This window comes from Haliotis cracherodii, unplaced genomic scaffold, assembly GCF_022045235.1.
Source record: "Haliotis cracherodii isolate W230 unplaced genomic scaffold, xgHalCrac1.p SCAF_3, whole genome shotgun sequence".
NCBI lineage: Eukaryota > Metazoa > Mollusca > Gastropoda > Lepetellida > Haliotidae > Haliotis > Haliotis cracherodii.
This window is the reverse complement of record NW_027266286.1, coordinates 58,240,792-58,257,855: the sequence shown is the minus strand read 5'-3', so window position 1 is coordinate 58,257,855 and position 17,064 is coordinate 58,240,792. Positions and strand designations below refer to the sequence as shown.

At 45.9% G+C, this 17,064-nt stretch overlaps 1 protein-coding gene across 1 annotated transcript; it reads right to left on the bottom strand.

Annotated features, from left to right (window-relative positions):
* Positions 1–806: 806 nt before the first annotated feature.
* LOC139473846 (uncharacterized) lies at positions 807–16,261 on the bottom strand. The gene is made up of 12 exons (XM_071256617.1): positions 15,921–16,261; positions 15,436–15,595; positions 12,041–12,211; positions 11,489–11,580; positions 9,807–10,033; positions 7,246–7,499; positions 5,941–6,163; positions 4,873–4,962; positions 3,133–3,347; positions 2,282–2,485; positions 1,332–1,509; positions 807–1,004 (listed from the first exon to the last, which is right to left on the bottom strand). Exons 1-12 carry the CDS (start codon positions 16,217–16,219, stop codon positions 889–891), a joined length of 2,229 nt encoding a protein of 742 aa, XP_071112718.1. The 5' UTR covers positions 16,220–16,261; the 3' UTR covers positions 807–888.
* Positions 16,262–17,064: the final 803 nt, after the last annotated feature.

Below are 17,064 nucleotides of genomic sequence, written 5' to 3'. Positions count from 1 at the left end.
TACAACTCTCAACACAATTTTCAACAGTAAAAGCACAGGTCTCACCACAGTATTCAACACAGTACTAAACACAGTACTTTACAACCGCCTTGTCTGGCAGCTTCGTGATCAACTAATTTCTTCTCTACTTTTTTCTAAAAAAACAACACTTCGTAAAATCAGATTCTGAATTTTCATATTCCTCAAGATTTGCATCACGATTATTTCTTCTAAATGTGTACAGAGTCCGATATTTTTCAGTTTTCAATTTCTAAAATTCTCGGTGGAACCAAACTGGTTGTTGTCGCTTGTGAGCTTCCTCGCTAGACCTGAGACCTGATGCCCACTCTGCAGGAGAACAGATGCCCTGATCTCCCCCCCCCCCCCCCCCACACACACACAAACACACACAACCCCACCCTCCCTCATCTGCTTAGGGTCGAGCAGCATCAGGCGTAATTCATCAGCACCAGTCGGATGACGCTAGATATTATACAGACGCTTCATGCGGAACGTTCACTCCCAATGTGGGGGCACGGGTGGCCCAGTCGTCTAAGGCGCCGCAATTTGCTGTGCAGAGTTGCGTCCCTTTGGCACACCAGAAACCTATGAGAGTGGGTTCGAATCTCGGTTCGTGCCGATTATGTTTCTGGGCTTGTGAGCAACACTCACTCACTCACTCACTCACTAACAACAAATGCTACTAGGCTTATATCTGACGCTTACTTCCAGCTTCGCTCACTTTGAAAACCAACAACCTCATTATACAGTTGACGCAGTTGATAATGTTCATATACAAAATAATAACCTGTTCCATTCCTGTCATTATTTAATGCTTTTCTTGGTTACACATAACGGCATGTTTTAATACGTCACGAGATCCGATATGTTTAACATTGCCTGTTACATTCAATATACTCCTAGCGTCTTTGTTCCAGTGATGGTCAGCTCTGTGCTGAGGTTGTTTGATCCCACGGACTTCTTCTGGTTGGGCTGCTGGCCACCCAAGTACACCCGCACTTTCCCTGGAAGATTCACACAACATCATCAACTACATCGACTGGAAAACGTGACCAAGAGCAGTACAGTAACTTTTGTAATGTTTGATTGTTGTTTAACGCCGCACTCAGCAATATTCCAGCTATGTAACGGATGTTTGTAAATAATCGAGTCTGGATCAGACAATACAGTGATTGACATCATGAACATCGATCCATACAATTGGGATACGATAACATGTTATCTTTAACATTTTAAATTTTTGCAGTAGTATATTCGAGTCATCGAGGTTGGGAGTATTTGGGAATTTGGGAATCCTGAGATTCAAACTGTGTTCTGGGCAGTCTTCTTACCCGGTTGTACAGCCCAGCCGGTGGTGTCGTCTGCCCAAACAGCCAAGTTCTCGTGAGATATCGTCATGTTCACGTTCACGTGACCTTGAGCGGGGATCCCCATTCTGAGGAATCCGACCAGCTGCAACCTTTGGACGGTGACTGTGGGATTCTCCCAGCTGATGTACAGCTGCACGACCTGCAACAGAAACAATAGCTGCCGTGTAGAAGATGTAGACCTTTGAGACTTTGTCGAAGTGTCACTTTAATACCTCACACGAGCGAGCCTGTAACTGCTGGTTTTGACAACACTGGACTGAACGAACCTGAATCGCCTTGTAAATCTGAGGTGAGTTTAAGGATGTATCAGGGATATTCAGACTTTATGAAGTAGGGACAGATAATAATCGTTTATTATAGAGAGTTTGTCGGAGATAATTACTACTTAGGTTCCGCATTGCTCTGTGCAGAGTTGCCAATGATCATGGGTTCGATTCCCAGATTCGCCCTGAATCACCTTTTGAAGCTGAACGACTCACATGTAAATCCCATGAATATACTCGAAGGATAAAAGATAATGTGTATATCAGGGATAATCTGATTTGAAATAGGGATAGATGGTGGTCGTTTATTAGCGTGAGCAGATCGGAGATAATCATGTTAACTTGAAACTTAGGCTCCGCATTTCGCTGTGCAGCTTGTCTCCCTTTGGCGTGCGCACGAAACCTATGATCCTGGGTTCGAATCTCGCATTCGCCCTGGTTGTTTCTAGGTTTGGCAACACCATACCCGTGCTTGTGGATTTCATCAAAGTGGAAAACATCTAAGACCTTCATTAATTCGGCCTTTCCTCCTACATGCCGTAACGTAACTGGAATAATGTTTAAAGCAGCATTCAACCTCACTCACTCACTCACTCACTCATTACGAAGTCCTCATCCGGGAGGGATGCTGTGTTGAAGTTGACTCACCTCGTCTGCATCCTGTCCGCCTCTGTTGTTGACGCGGGCTTGCACCGACACGTCGTCGCCGGCTCGGATGGTGTTGCTACCGAGCTGGAGGTTGTCGTAGTGGAAGGTGGTGTAGGAGAGGCCGTAGCCGAAGGGATAGAGAGGGTCGACATCGGAGTAGCGGTAGGTGCGGTTTGTCATCGTGTAGTCTGTCATAGACGGGAACTGGGACAGGCAGAAACAGGCGACATTTTTTCAGCGTGGTGGATCACGTCTTGAAACATATTTCGCAAAGGCCGAGTGTAGGAATAAATGTCCAACACATGAACTTCGTGTTGTTATTTTGCAGTGTATTTAATTGTTTAAAAATAATTGAAAATGGGTTACATCGTTTTTGTTGAGATTCGGTAGACGCTGTTAGCATTGTGTTTGGGCAGTGATCAGTCGTCAGGAAGCTACTATACTTAGATGCCCGTGTGGTGTGTTAACTTTCGGTCCGATATACCGCGGACGGTGATAGTATTTTACTGAAACGTCTGTAATGTTCAATGAGGGCACTATGTGGAACTTTCCAATGGGGGACAAGAGCGTGTTTCCGTATCTCTCACGCATTTCATCTCATTGGAACCAGCTTCCATGTGAGGATCGGTCATTTTCCCTGAATCCCTGCCTAGCCCATCTCGGAAGCTTGACCACTGTCATCGCTATCACCACTGTATTTGTGTATTTGATACTGACCACTGCCATGGTTCCCGGGAGGCAGGCTAGTTGCGATTATGTTATGTACACAATGACATGACAAAATATTCTTCTATTAGAACAGTGGTAGGGAAGTGGACAAGACGTAGAGGTGTTTTGACCGTGAAACTTACGCCGTTAGTGTTCCGGTACCAGGTGTAGGGTAGTCGGCCGGCGGGGACGGAGAAAGGCCCGTCGTTGGTGAGGGTCTTGAACAGCGCCTTGCCCGTGGCTTGTGCCGGGTAGAACAGCGTCATGATGGCCGAGATGCGGGGGTCAGCTTCTTGCTGGACGATGTTGACCGGACCGGCGTTAAACAACAGCAGCACGACGGGAACATCGTTCTTGGCTAAACAAATGACAGCGTGAATGAGTGAGTGAGTATGGTTTTACGCCGCTTTTTGCAATATTCCAGCAATATCACGTCGGGGGACACTAGAAATGGGCTTCACACATTGTACCCATGTCGGGAATCGAACCCGGTTCTTCGGCGTAACGAGCGAACGCTTTAACCACTAGGCTATCCGACCGCCCCACATGACAGCGAAGTAATAACTATATGTTGCCTATATAAGTATACATACACACTTATGTTTCAGAAAAACAGAATCGAGTTGTGTATTTTATGATCTACAGGCAGTTGTTGATCTTCACTCACTCACTCACTCACTATTTGATATATCTGCAGGCATGTGTTGATCTATATAAACGTCATTCACTCTCCGACTCACTCACCCACTCGGGCTGGGACCACCTCTGGGTTCCAGAACGCGCAAGTATTGCATAAAGAGTTTTGCTATGGACTATAGTGCATTATCACAAATTCTTCTTCTGGTCGTAAAAACTGAATGAATCGGGTGGTCAAAATCCCTGACTTGGTTGATTACGTGACATCGTACCCCAACGGCGTCGATGGTTGCTCACAATATAAATAACTGGATTATCTGATCTAGACTCGATTATGTACAGGCCGTCGTCAAATAGCTGCAATTATGATAAAAGCGGCGTTAAAAACAAACACACAAACAAACAGACAAACAAATCAATTCCTCCTTCACGTAAGTTACGTTAATGTGTAAAACAAGGCCCTTGTTATATTCTGATATTACGACCGTTAATACTTGCTATGAATACACTGTCATTTCACAATATTTACTGTTGGCATAATTTTGAGTCGCGTTTGATTCTGTTTGTTCTGAAACCATTTTAAGGATCGTTTTTTTCACATTACATGCGTCACTGGGGAGATCTCACGGAGTATTCCGGAAACGTTTGTCTTATCAAGTAAAATTTCTACCCGACCTGTTCACAAGTACCCTAAAAGTACCCGTAAGCACAAGGGACAGTCATCTCTTTACCCCAGTACTTGTCAAAAACACCACCATGTTTATAATAAAAAATCACAATTGTAAAATAGACAGTTACAAATACGTCAGTTACACTGGGAGACTATCATTGTACCAGCTGTTTATTAATACAGCCCAGTCTATAGGGTGTGTAGTCATGGCAACAATGGATCTGTTTCAAGGTACATCACTTGTAACCTTTTGAAATTGCCAGACCTAGAGAAGGTACTGGCTCCCTTCCTGTGTCGACGGCGCCACTCCCCGGAGGCTACACATAGCTACATGCACTTGGAGAAGGGGCCTTGTACTTCCGTATTAGACTCAGAACATGTCATCGAATGACAGCTCTCGTTTACAGAATCCCAAATGATGGTCAGTAATGGACTTCCTTTCTGACTTCTGACGTGTGCGTTACGTGTGTCATCTCTACGCATAGGTCACGTGTGACACACGACAGGCGTCCTTGTTATCCTGGACGTGCTGTCTGTTCCTGGCGTTCTGCCATGTCGGTCTCTGCCCGCAACTTACTGTTACTTAGGATGTCTTTAAGAAGTGTCATCTGTCCACTCGGCAAGTCCAGATTACGTCGATCACGAAACTCATCCTCGATCTTTTGACCTGTCAACAAGAGTGAAATATCTGTCACCACACACACACACACACTGGTATTCCCACAGTGTTATAACACAGTTGTGTGTCTTTTGACCTGTCGACAACAGTGAAATATCTGTCACCACACACACACACACTGGTATTCCCACAGTGTTATAACACAGTCCCATTAACAGCACCATCAACACCTCTACTGTCTTAAAAACTGAAGTAGGTCGTCACCTGTTATCTGTTGAAATAGGTCTTAACGTCTTTTCTATCTATCTATCTATCTATCTATCTATCTATCTATCTATCTATCAACAAGAGTGAAATATCTGTCACCACACACACACACACTGGTATTCCCACAGTGTTATAACACAGTTGTATGTCTCTGGCCAACTGTACTAACGCCAGTCCCATTAACAGCACCATCAACACCCAAAGAAACCCTTAGAAACCCCCCAGTGACGTCATCTGTTTCCGGAGGATTCTGACATTCGTATAATCACCTCAAGGATCCTTTACGCAAGGCTCAGCTCAGATGACAGAATGAAATATACGCTGCTTCTCTGTACAAGCTTAAAATTAATTTGTCCCTCAACTGAAGTAGGTCGTCACCTGTTATCTGTTGAAATAGATGTTCCCGTCTTCTTATGATATACATAACCACATCAACCTGCATCGATGTTTACACTTACCATTTTCAAATGTGTGTTTCTATCTTTCTATCTGTCTATTTATCTTGCATAAGGAACTTCATATGTACGTATCTACCTAATGTGTCATTTCGAGGTGGGACTACATATTTAGACAGCAAGACCGGGTTCGAACCTACCGCACCTCACAGATGTGTTCAATCCGGCTCGGTTCATATGCTAAAAGTTAAAGCATGTTGTGCTTAGTGTTACATACACAACTAACATGTGCCTATCTTTCTCACAACTTAAAAAGTCCAAAACCAATCCACCCACTTGCCAACCAATCCACTCACTCACTCACCAAGGCCGAGGCATACAAAGACAATCTCTGCGCCCTGCACGGCTGACTTGACCATGTGGGCTTGGTATGTATTACACGCGGAGTCCGTGCACCCCTCAGCCGACTTGACCGTAGGAGCCACGCCCTTCAGTCCATCCAGGACAGTGGAGATGTACTTGTCGTCGGTGTTGGCGGCGTAGCTGCCAAACACGCCACGTCCCTGGTAGGTGAACGGCCCGACAACCTGGACGTCGAAGAGAGCATGTATATTATTATTAATTTTACACTTATATATCCAAATTACATTTTATTAAATGTCGTGGGGCACGGGTGGCCAAGTCGTCTAAGGCGGCGCAATTCACTGTGCAGAGTTGCGTCCCTTGGGCACGCCAGAAACCTATGATTGTGGGTTCGAATCCCAGTTCGCCCCTATTATGTTTCTAGGTTTATCAGCACCATACCCGTGCTCGTGGGTTTCACCGAAGTGGAAAACGTCTAAGACCTGCATTGCTTCGGGTTTTCCTCCCAAATTAAACAGACACGAAGTGCTATAGACTGACCGCTATTGCACCTGGTGAGCTTTTAGACAAAACTGTCGACAACGTCCTAACATTACCCGAAATTGAGTGAGTGAGTGGGTTAGAACAGTCGTTTCAACCTCCAGTGACGTCTCCTATTGTTCTCGAATCAGGTTGAATCTCATAAACAGAGATGTTATAATATACCTGGCATTTTAAATAATATCCGGGGATTTTATTGATATAACCTCCGTTTAGATTATAACATATTAACGATTCTCGCTAGAAATATATTTTGCATTTGAACACAGTATAATGTCAAACCAAATGACAAATGATTTCTTTATATATTCCCGAGGATCAAACACGCGACGTTCGTATGCACGTCGCATTATAAGTGCAATAATCTTGGACGCGACGTTAAACCCCATTTCACCTCACCTGTAGCCCAGTGAGTGTACAATAAGGCTACAAAGGCGCTGATCAATCAATGATTTTAAGAATGTCTTTTTCAAGTTCTGTACGCCGGCAAAAGATATTTTACGCCCGTTTCATAAGGTTCATGGAAAGTATGTTTTGAACATAAAATGTTGCTAAATGTTGTTTTATGTTTCTTTTTTCGACATATAAGTTATGTAAAACACCCCCCTAGGGTTTTTATGATACTTACAACCCTGATCCTTGGGATAAACTCGGGGCTGTCGCTCCTCGGTTTCATTCCGCGGATGCAGGTTTTAAATATCATAAAAACCCTCGGACGTGCTTTATCCTACACGACAACCCAGCAGGGAGAGGGTCGGTCACTTACAGCCGCTTGTTTGTAGTGGTTGGCCTTGATGGGGAGGAAGTTGTTGTGGTTCTTGAGGAGGACGAAGGACTTCATGGCTGCCTCCACGGCGAGGTCCTGGTGAGCCCGAGTCTCCACCACGGAGGAGTCCAGCTTGCTGTACTGGTTCATACTTGGGGGGTCGAACTCACCCAGCCGCATCCGGGCATAGAACAGCTCCTTGGCCCGCTGCCTCACCACAGCCTCCTTGAGTTTGCCCTGCTTCACCGCGTCCGCTGGGGAGGAGAACAGAAGAGCCTTGCACGCGAACTTATCCAGGGAGTAGCTTCAGTCCTGTCCAACTCTACGCCTACTGAACTAGGGCCATGGGTCGCTCACACACAACTGATCTTCACGTAGCGTTTGAACACACATGTACTGATATTTTCATTTGAAACTGTGGTCGTTATTACGTTTTCCAGGACGGTATGAGTGAGTGAGTATGGCTTTACGCCGCTTTTAGCAATATTCCAGCAATATCACGACAGGGGACACCAGAAATTCGTTGTCTACTTAAACTTGAATAAAATGCGTTATTTCTTCAAGGCTCAGTAAACAGAACTGCGGAACAGAAGACTCAGTATATAGAAGTTATCACGCGAGTGTGTTTGGGGATGGTAAATATCCTGCATTAGGAATAAACATTGTATTTAGCGACCCTAACCGAGCTTATATAGTTCTAAGAGGTATACATCAATTTGATGCAGGATATCGTTTTCTTGGGAAAATTAAAAGCTTTTTTCACCTGCAAGTCACGATGGTTGTCATGTGTACTTAAACTTGAATAAAATGCGTTATTTCTTCAAGGCTCAGTAAACGGAACTACGGAACTGAAGATTCAGTAAACAGAACTACGGAACTGAAGACTCAGTAAACAGAACTACGGAGCAGAAGACTCAGTAAACGGAACTAAGGAACAGAAGACTCAGTAAACAGAACTACGGAACTGAAGATTCAGTAAACAGTACTACGGAACATAAGACTCAGTAAACGTAACTACGGAACAGAAGTCTTAGTAAACAGAACTATGGAACAGAAGACTCAGTAAACAGAATTACGGAATAGAAGACTCAGTAAACGGAACTACGGAACTCTGCTTATATAGTTCTTAGAGGTAAAAACATATGCATCGATTTGATGCAGGATATCGTTTTCGTGGGAAAATGTAAAGCTTTTTTCACCCGCAAGTCACGGAACTTGTCATGTATACTTAAACTTGAATAAAATGCGTTATTTCTTCAAGGCTCAGTAAACAGAACTACGGAACAGAAGACTCAGTAAACGGAACTACGGAACAGAAGACTCAGTAAACGGAACTAAGGAACAGAGGACTCAGTTTACAGAACTACGGAACTGAAGATTCAGTTTACAGAACTACGGAACTGAAGACTCAGTTAACAGAACTACGGAACTGAAGATTCAGTAAACAGCACTACGGAACAGAAGACTCAGTAAACAGAACTACGGAACAGAAGACTCAGTAAACAAAATTGAGGAATAGAAGACTCAGTAAACGGAACTACGGAACTCTGCTTATATAGTTCTTAGAGGTAAAAACATATGCATCGATTTGATGCAGGATATCGTTTCCTTGGAGAAATGTAAAGCTTTTTTCACCCGCAAGTCACGGAACTTGTCATGTATACTTAAACTTGAATAAAATGCGTTATTTCTTCAAGGCTCAGTAAACAGAACTACGGAACAGAAGACTCAGTAAACGGAACTAAGGAACAGAGGACTCAGTTTACAGAACTACGCAACTGAAGACTCAGTTTACAGAACTACGGAACTGAAGACTCAGTAAACAGCACTACGGAACAGAAGACTCAGTAAACAGAACTATGGAACAGAAGACTCAGTAAACAAAATTGAGGAATAGAAGACTCAGTAAACGGAACTACGGAACTCTGCTTATATAGTTCTTAGAGGTAAAAACATATGCATCGATTTGATGCAGGATATCGTTTCCTTGGGAAAATATAAAGCTTTTTTCACCCGCAAGTCACGGAACTTGTCATGTGTACTTAAACTTGAATAAAATGCGTTATTTCTTCAAGGCTCAGTAAACGGAACTACGGAACAGAAAACTCATTTAACAGAACTACGAAACAGAAGACTCATTAAACGGAACTACGGAACTGAAGACTCAGTAAACAGAACTACGTAACTGAAGACTCAGTAAAGAGAACTATGGAACAGAAGACTCAGGAAACAGAACTACGGAACAGAAGTCTTAGTAAAGAGAACTACGGAACAGAAGACTCAATAAACAGAACTACGGAACTGAAGACTCAGTAAACGGAACTACGCAACTGAAGACTCAGTCAACAGAACTACAAAATTGAAGACTCAGTAAACAGAACTATGCAACTGAAGACTCAGAAAACATAACTACGGAACTGAAGACACAGTATACGGAACTACGGAACAGAAGACTAAGTAAACGGAACTACGGAACAGAAGACTCAGTAAACGGCACTACGAAACAGAAACTTCAGTATACAAAACTACATAACAGAAGACTCAGTAAACAATGCACCGACCTATGGAGAAGAAGGCTGGCGTGGCGAGATTATTGGAGAGCTCAAGGTTGCATCCTGCATCCACGGCGCCGGCCGCCATGTCCACGTTGTTGTGGAAGTAGTGGTGCTGTGTCATCATTAATTCTATTCCTCCCCGGTCACTGATGACGTAGCCTTCAAACCCCCATTGTGTCCTGAGGACATCGGTGAGCAGGTGCTTGTTGGCGCAGGCCGGGACTCCGTTCAGTCTGAATACACAAGTAACACATTAGTTATACATTGGACACATTAGATATACATTGGACTCCGTACGGATGCTTCATTGATAACATTTAAAAAAAGAAGCGTAGGCGATAGCAATATTTTCAAAAGCAAATTTCGTGGATGGAAAGTATTGAATGTTTCTCTTCTTATAAAGTTCTTAGAGGTAAAAAAATATACATCGATTTGATGCAGGATATCGTTTTCTTGGGAAAATGAAAAGCTTTTTTCACCTGCAAGTCACGGAATTTGTCATGGTTGTCATGGACACATTTATGGTGCATGTCGTTTTCATAAAATATTTAGGGACTGAAGTGAATTTTGACAATCGTCTAGCCAAGACTCCATGATAATGCGAGAAATATCGTTATAGGTAGATATATGAAGCTAGTGAATCACAAGCATCATTTTAAGGTTGCTCAGAGCACGACTGGGCAACACAGTACCGCTAGAGCTCGTCCATGAACAGGGAGACACTACATCACCACAGTAGGCCGGGTCCGTTACCATGGAAAAAGCACACCCACTGCAACCCAACATCCTGGTCCACGCCCCAGATATGCAGGGAACCCAGGGGAAAAGGCCAGAAAAGGCGTCATCCAACCTCAACGTAATCGACTCCATTGTGTCATCAGCGGCTTCCCTAAAGTTGCCGTAAGATTTGGTGTGGTGACGAGTCCCTTTTCTTTCTTCAAAAGAGAGATGGGCGTATCCGTGTAAGTTGTCGACGGAATGAACGTCATACCGGATGTTGCGTACAAGAAGTCAACCGATTTGGTAGTGGAAGTGTGCGTTCTCATGGCGATATAATCCTCACGTTACAAGCACCAGACACCATGCATCAGCATGACAATGTCCCCACACAGCAATTTGTAATGATTTCATGACAGCTCAGATGCGTAATGCCGTGGCCGTCAAGGTTACCGGATCTCAATCCAGTTGAGCATTAACGTCAACCAGGACCACAGAATCTGCAGAATTACGCCAAGCTCTTCAGGAATAATGGGCTGCCATTTAATAAGGTGTTATCCACAAGATTCTTGAGTCCATGGGAAGGATCTGTCCTGCAGTCATTCGGTCCAATAGCGGTCACACAGAGTACAGGGATTTGCACTGCCCTGCTTGAGATAGTATCGGCACATGCTCTGTTCAGGGTTCATGAACTGTTTCACTTCCTTATCTTACAAACACACACGTGCATAGGCTAGATGTGTCCTGCAGTTATTCCATCCACACGTATTGTTTTTGAAGCCTTGTAGAAGCCGTAGATAAATCTCAGAATGTAATGGGGGTTTGGAGTTGAATAATCATTGTACATGTAATCTGGGTCCTTTAACGCCATTAACAGGCTAGAGAATTTTGAATGACTTCAAAGTGTGTTGTTCTATGTTGTAATCTTATTTATCTGAGTTCGTGTTATAACAGGGGTTGTTACAGCTCACTTGTTGTAGCTGCACATCAGATTCATGGTGCCGGCTTTGACACACGTTCGGAAAGCAGGCAGGAAGGTTGTTCGCCAGTCTCGCTCAGGAACCTGTTGGAAGGTTGATTAATTCATTCATCAGAAGAGATAGTTATAAACAAAAACATATTACATTTACATTGTAAGAACATTGGTTACATACTAGCACACGTATCCAACTGGTTTGTCATGTTGTCCATATTACTAATCATTGGACATAAAAATGTATCGACCGCCTCTGTGGTGTAGTAGATAGAGCGTCTGCCTGGAGAGAGGAAAGTCAGTGGCTCGACGTTAAAAGATGGCACTTGTTGTTACTCTGCCTTGCTTCGGCATTAAAGGGATTAAACAAGAACGGACCACCTCAGAGTCGGTATAGTGTGTCTGAGTAGGGTATCCATTTAAACTGTAGCACCTTCATCTCACATGAACATACATCAATATTTCTCCTGTGTGGGACAACAACTGATGAAACAGAAGACACAGATACTACACAATCCCGTTGTCTCGTACTGTGAACATATGAGGTTACCTTGGCGTTGAAGGAAAATCTGTTGACGGGGATGTTCTCGGGGCCGCCGTGGGCGTCGAAGTGTTTGCAGCCGGCGTTAGCCCTGAGGTAACGGGGGTCATTGCCCTGCAGTCCCTTCACATAACTGGCCGCGAACTGACCACTGAGGTAAGGATCCTCTCCATAGGTCTCCTGGCGTGACAAGGTAATATCGCAATGTTAGTACACGTCACATCCGGTAACACCAACAACCACCTTAGCATACAAGAGAAACCGTGGAAGACTCAGAACTTCGGTGTTATTTTAATGCGTTGCGGTAAATATGCTCGTACACATATCAGTGAGTGAGTATGGTTTTACGCCGCTTTTAGCAATATTCCAGCAATATCACGGCGGGGAACACCAGAAATGGGCTTCACACATTGTACCCATGTCGGGAATCGAACCCGGGTCTTCGGCGTGACGAGCCAACGCTTTAACCACTAGGCTACCCGACCGCCCCCGTATACATATCAAGCAAGCGAGATACCATAACGCGATGACTACCGCAAGTCTTTGTTGATTGCTGTGATCCCTTCGTGAATGACGCGCGTACCGGTTTGTTGTTTAACGCCACACTCAATATTCCAGCTACATGACGGATGTTCAGAAATAATCGAGCCTGGGCCAGAAAATCCAGTGATTGACATCCTGAACATCGACATACGCAATTGGGCTACGATGACGTGCATCAATCAAGTCCGCGAGTCTGACCACCTGATCCCGTTAGTGGCATCTTTAGTCAAGCATGGGTTGCTGTAGATCAATTCTTAGTAACCCGGACCTTCACGTAGCTTAACTATGTTGCAGTGGAATTATCTAGGCCTCTTCTAGGGATCCAAGTACCAACCATCAGTAGTAGCGGCCTCATGTATTCATACATGATTTCTAACGTTACTTCGTTGAGGGGGCGGTCGGGTAGCCTAGTGGTTAAAGCGTTCCGAAGACCCGGGTTCGATTCCCGACATGGGTACGTTGTGTGAAGCCCATTTCTGGTGCCCCCCGCCGTGATATTGCTGGAATAGTGCTAAAAGCGGCGTAAAACCATACTCACTCACTACTTCGTTGAGTGTAATTACGTCTGGAGTGAGTGAGTGAGTTATTATTTAACGTCACATGGGCTATATTTCAGGCATATCGTGACGAGCATTATGTTCGGAACATTGAATTGAGGGGATAAAGAAAGTGAGTGTGAATCCGTGTCGTAAGTATTATATGCAAGGGGAAAAAATGGGATTATGCGAGCCTGCTTCATTTACGATAAAAGCAGTGTAATGGTATCAACCGTGCAGGGCCGCCAACTGTGCAGGGCCGCCAACTGTGCAGGCCCGACAACCGTGCAGGCCCGACAGCCGTGCAGGGCCGCCAACTGTGCAGGCCCGACAACCGTGCAGGCCCGACAACCGTGCAGGCCCGACAACCTTGCAGGGCCGCCAACTGTGCAGGCCCGACAACCGTGCAGGCCCGACAACCGTGCAGGGCCTCCAACTGTGCAGGCCCGACAACCGTGCAGGCCCGACAACCGTGCAGGCCCGACAACCGTGCAGGGACGCCAACTGTGCAGGCCCGACAACCGTGTAGGGACGCCAATTGTGCAGGGCCGACAACCGTGCAGGGCCGCCAATTGTGCAGGGCCGCCAACCGTGCAGGCCCGACAACCGTGCAGGCCCGACAGCCGTGCAGGGCCGCCAACTGTGCAGGCCCGACAACCGTGCAGGCCCGACAACCGTGCAGGCCCGACAACCTTGCAGGGCCGCCAACTGTGCAGGCCCGACAACCGTGCAGGCCCGACAACCGTACAGGCCCGACAACCGTGCAGGGCCTCCAACTGTGCAGGCCCGACAACCGTGCAGGCCCGACAACCGTGCAGGCCCGACAACCGTGCAGGGACGCCAACTGTGCAGGCCCGACAACCGTGTAGGGACGCCAATTGTGCAGGGCCGACAACCGTGCAGGGCCGCCAATTGTGCAGGGCCGCCAACCGTGCAGGCCCGACAACCGTGCAGGCCCGACAACCGTGCAGGCCCGACAACTGCGCAGGACCGACAACCGTGCAGGCCCGACAACTGTGCAGGACCGATAACCGTGCAGGCCCGACAACTGTGCAGGACCGATAACCGTGCAGGCCCGTCAACTGTGCACGCCCGACAACCGTGCAGGCCCGACAACTGTGCAGGACCGATGACCGTGCAGGACCGACAACCGTGACCTTAACGCCTCACTACTCGTATCGGTCTGGTGGTAGGCGCCGCTCGGCTCAGGTCTGTGTCGCGTTATTTTATTGTTAGAGAATTTGTTGTCTGTAAATTCCGTTTTCTAGCAGTATTTCAGGAACAGAGGCACTTTCTATAGAATATTTCAGGAACAGAGGCAATTTCTACAGAATATTTCAGGGACAAGGGCACTTTCTACAGAATATTCCAGGAACAGAGGCACTTTCTACAGAATATTTCAGGGACAGAGGCACTTTCTACAGAATATTTCAGAGACAGAGGCACTTTCTATGGAATATTTCAGGGACAGATGCACTTTCTACAGAATATTCAAGGAACAGAGGCACTTTCAATAGATTATTTCAGAGACAGAGGCACTTTCTATAGAATATTCCAGGAACAGAGGCACTTTCAATAGATTATTTCAGGGACAGAGGCACTTTCTATAGAATATTTCAGGGACAGAGGCACTTTCAATAGATTATTTCAGGGACAGAGGCACTTTCTACAGAATATTTCAGAGACAGAGGCACTTTCTATGGAATATTTCAGGGACAGATGCACTTTCAATAGACTATTCAAGGAACAGAGGCACTTTTAATAGATTATTTCAGAGACAGAGGCACTTTCTATAGAATATTCCAGGAACAGAGGCAATTTCTACAGAATATTCCAGGAACAGAGGCACTTTCAATAGATTATTTCAGGGACAGAGGCACTTTCTATAGAATATTTCAGGGACAGGGGCACTGTGTATCTAGTTGAAATACTGGAGAAAGTTATTGCCAAGAGGTTATTCTACAAAACAATTGAATGTCGATTATCTTTATCTCCTATTACCGATTGTTATAGCTCTCTCCTCTTTTGGGTGCGATTGTTCGGCCATTGCGTTTATACCACGTTATCCAGCTACATCTAAGAGGAACAACTCACTACTCTCTCAAAAACAACGTCGTCCAATTTACGACGTTATTAAGTTGCGAGCGCATGTTAGAATCTCAAGAATGACATGAAACAACAAGGTTTTATCGTGAAATGAACAACGCTTCGTTCTTCATTGTTCTTTGCGATTTATCGCCAAGCTATCTTATATAAGGGAACACACACAGACGGGAACATCCTTGGACGGGCTCTGAAAACGATCAGTTCAACGGAGCGACTCACCTGATTCCTGCCCCACCTGGGGTCCCGCATGATGTTGATGACGGGGCTAAAGCAGCTGAGGCCCTTGTGGTCACCGTACACGTTGTTCTTGACATAGTCGTTGTATTTGCCACGGACCTCGACCCCCGTAGCCTCGGCCATTCGGAACAGCAGGTCAGTGCTGGGTCAAGGACATGATTGAGTCGGAATGAACGCCCCTATGAAAACATTTACTTACATCGTTGTTGTCAGATTGGCAGAGGTGGGTAGCCTAGTTGTTTAAGCGTTCACTCGTCACGTCGAAGGCAAAGTTCGAATCCTCACATGGGTTTATTGTTTGAAACCCTACTCACTCACCAACTTCGGAGGATAACCGAAAGTGATAATGGGCATTGACATTTACCATTTCTTTGGCAGTGAGTGAGTGAGTTGGGTTCAACGCCGCTTTTGAACAGTATTCCAATTTTTTTACAGCATTTCAGGTTGAACCACACACTTAACCTTACCTCCAAGTAGCCGCGAGGCCTATTGACTGGGGGAAGGATGTTGCAGACCCACTCCTCGAGTCGCCCCTCAGACACTCTGTGTTCCAGGAATAAGGACCTATCCCCAGCCTGGGTATACTGGGGGCAGGGCCGCCCCGGGGCCCCCCTCCTCCCCGCCCCATCTGGGTCTGTATTTCATCCACGGTAAGACGCCCCACGAGGTCCTGTACCCGTTCCTGCCACGTGAGCGAGGTGTTCCGGAAGGGGAAGTCAGCCCCGACCAGGGCCACAAGGGGCAGCAGCAACAGGAGAAGTAACATTATCGAGAGACCTCTGTCCCTTCACCACCTCACGAGTGTCCTTCAGAGTGGCGGTTATAAATCCAACTTCACTGATAAGGAACGTCACTTCTTATCTCTTTCATTTACACTCCGCTATAAGGTACAGGTCATGGATGGTTGTAATCGAGACCAAAGACATTCAGAATGTGACAAAAATGTGGACTGGAGTTGTAGGTGGAGGTGGAGTTGTAGGTGGAGTTTGAGTTTGTGGTGTAGGTGGAGGTGTAGGTGTAGGTGGCGTTTATGTTTGAGGTGGAGTTGGAGGTGGAGTTGGGGTTGGAGTTGGAGGTGGGGGTGAGGGTGAGGGTGGAGTTGGAGGTGGGGGTGAGGGTGAGGGTGAGGGTGGAGGTGGAGTTGGAGTTAACCGCCTGACACATTTAGTCGACCAGCATAGTTAACCAACTCACCGTGACTGCCTGGTACATTTAGTCGGCCAGCATAGTTAACCAACTCACCGTGACTGCCTGGTACATTTAGTCGGCCAGCATAGTTAACTAAGTCACCGTGACCGCCTGACACATTTAGTCGACCAGCATAGTTAACCAACTCACCGTGACTGCCTGGTACATTTAGTCGGCCAGCATAGTTAACCAACTCACCGTGACTGCCTGGTACATTTAGTCGGCCAGCATAGTTAAATAAGTCACCGTGACCACCCGGTACATTTAGTCGGCCAGCATAGTTAACTAAGTCACCGTGACCACCTGGTACATTTAGTCCACCAGCATAGTTAACTAAGTCACCGTGACCACCTGGTACATTTAGTCCACCAGCATAGTTAACTAAGTCACTGTGACCACCTGGTACATTTAGTCGGCCAGCAT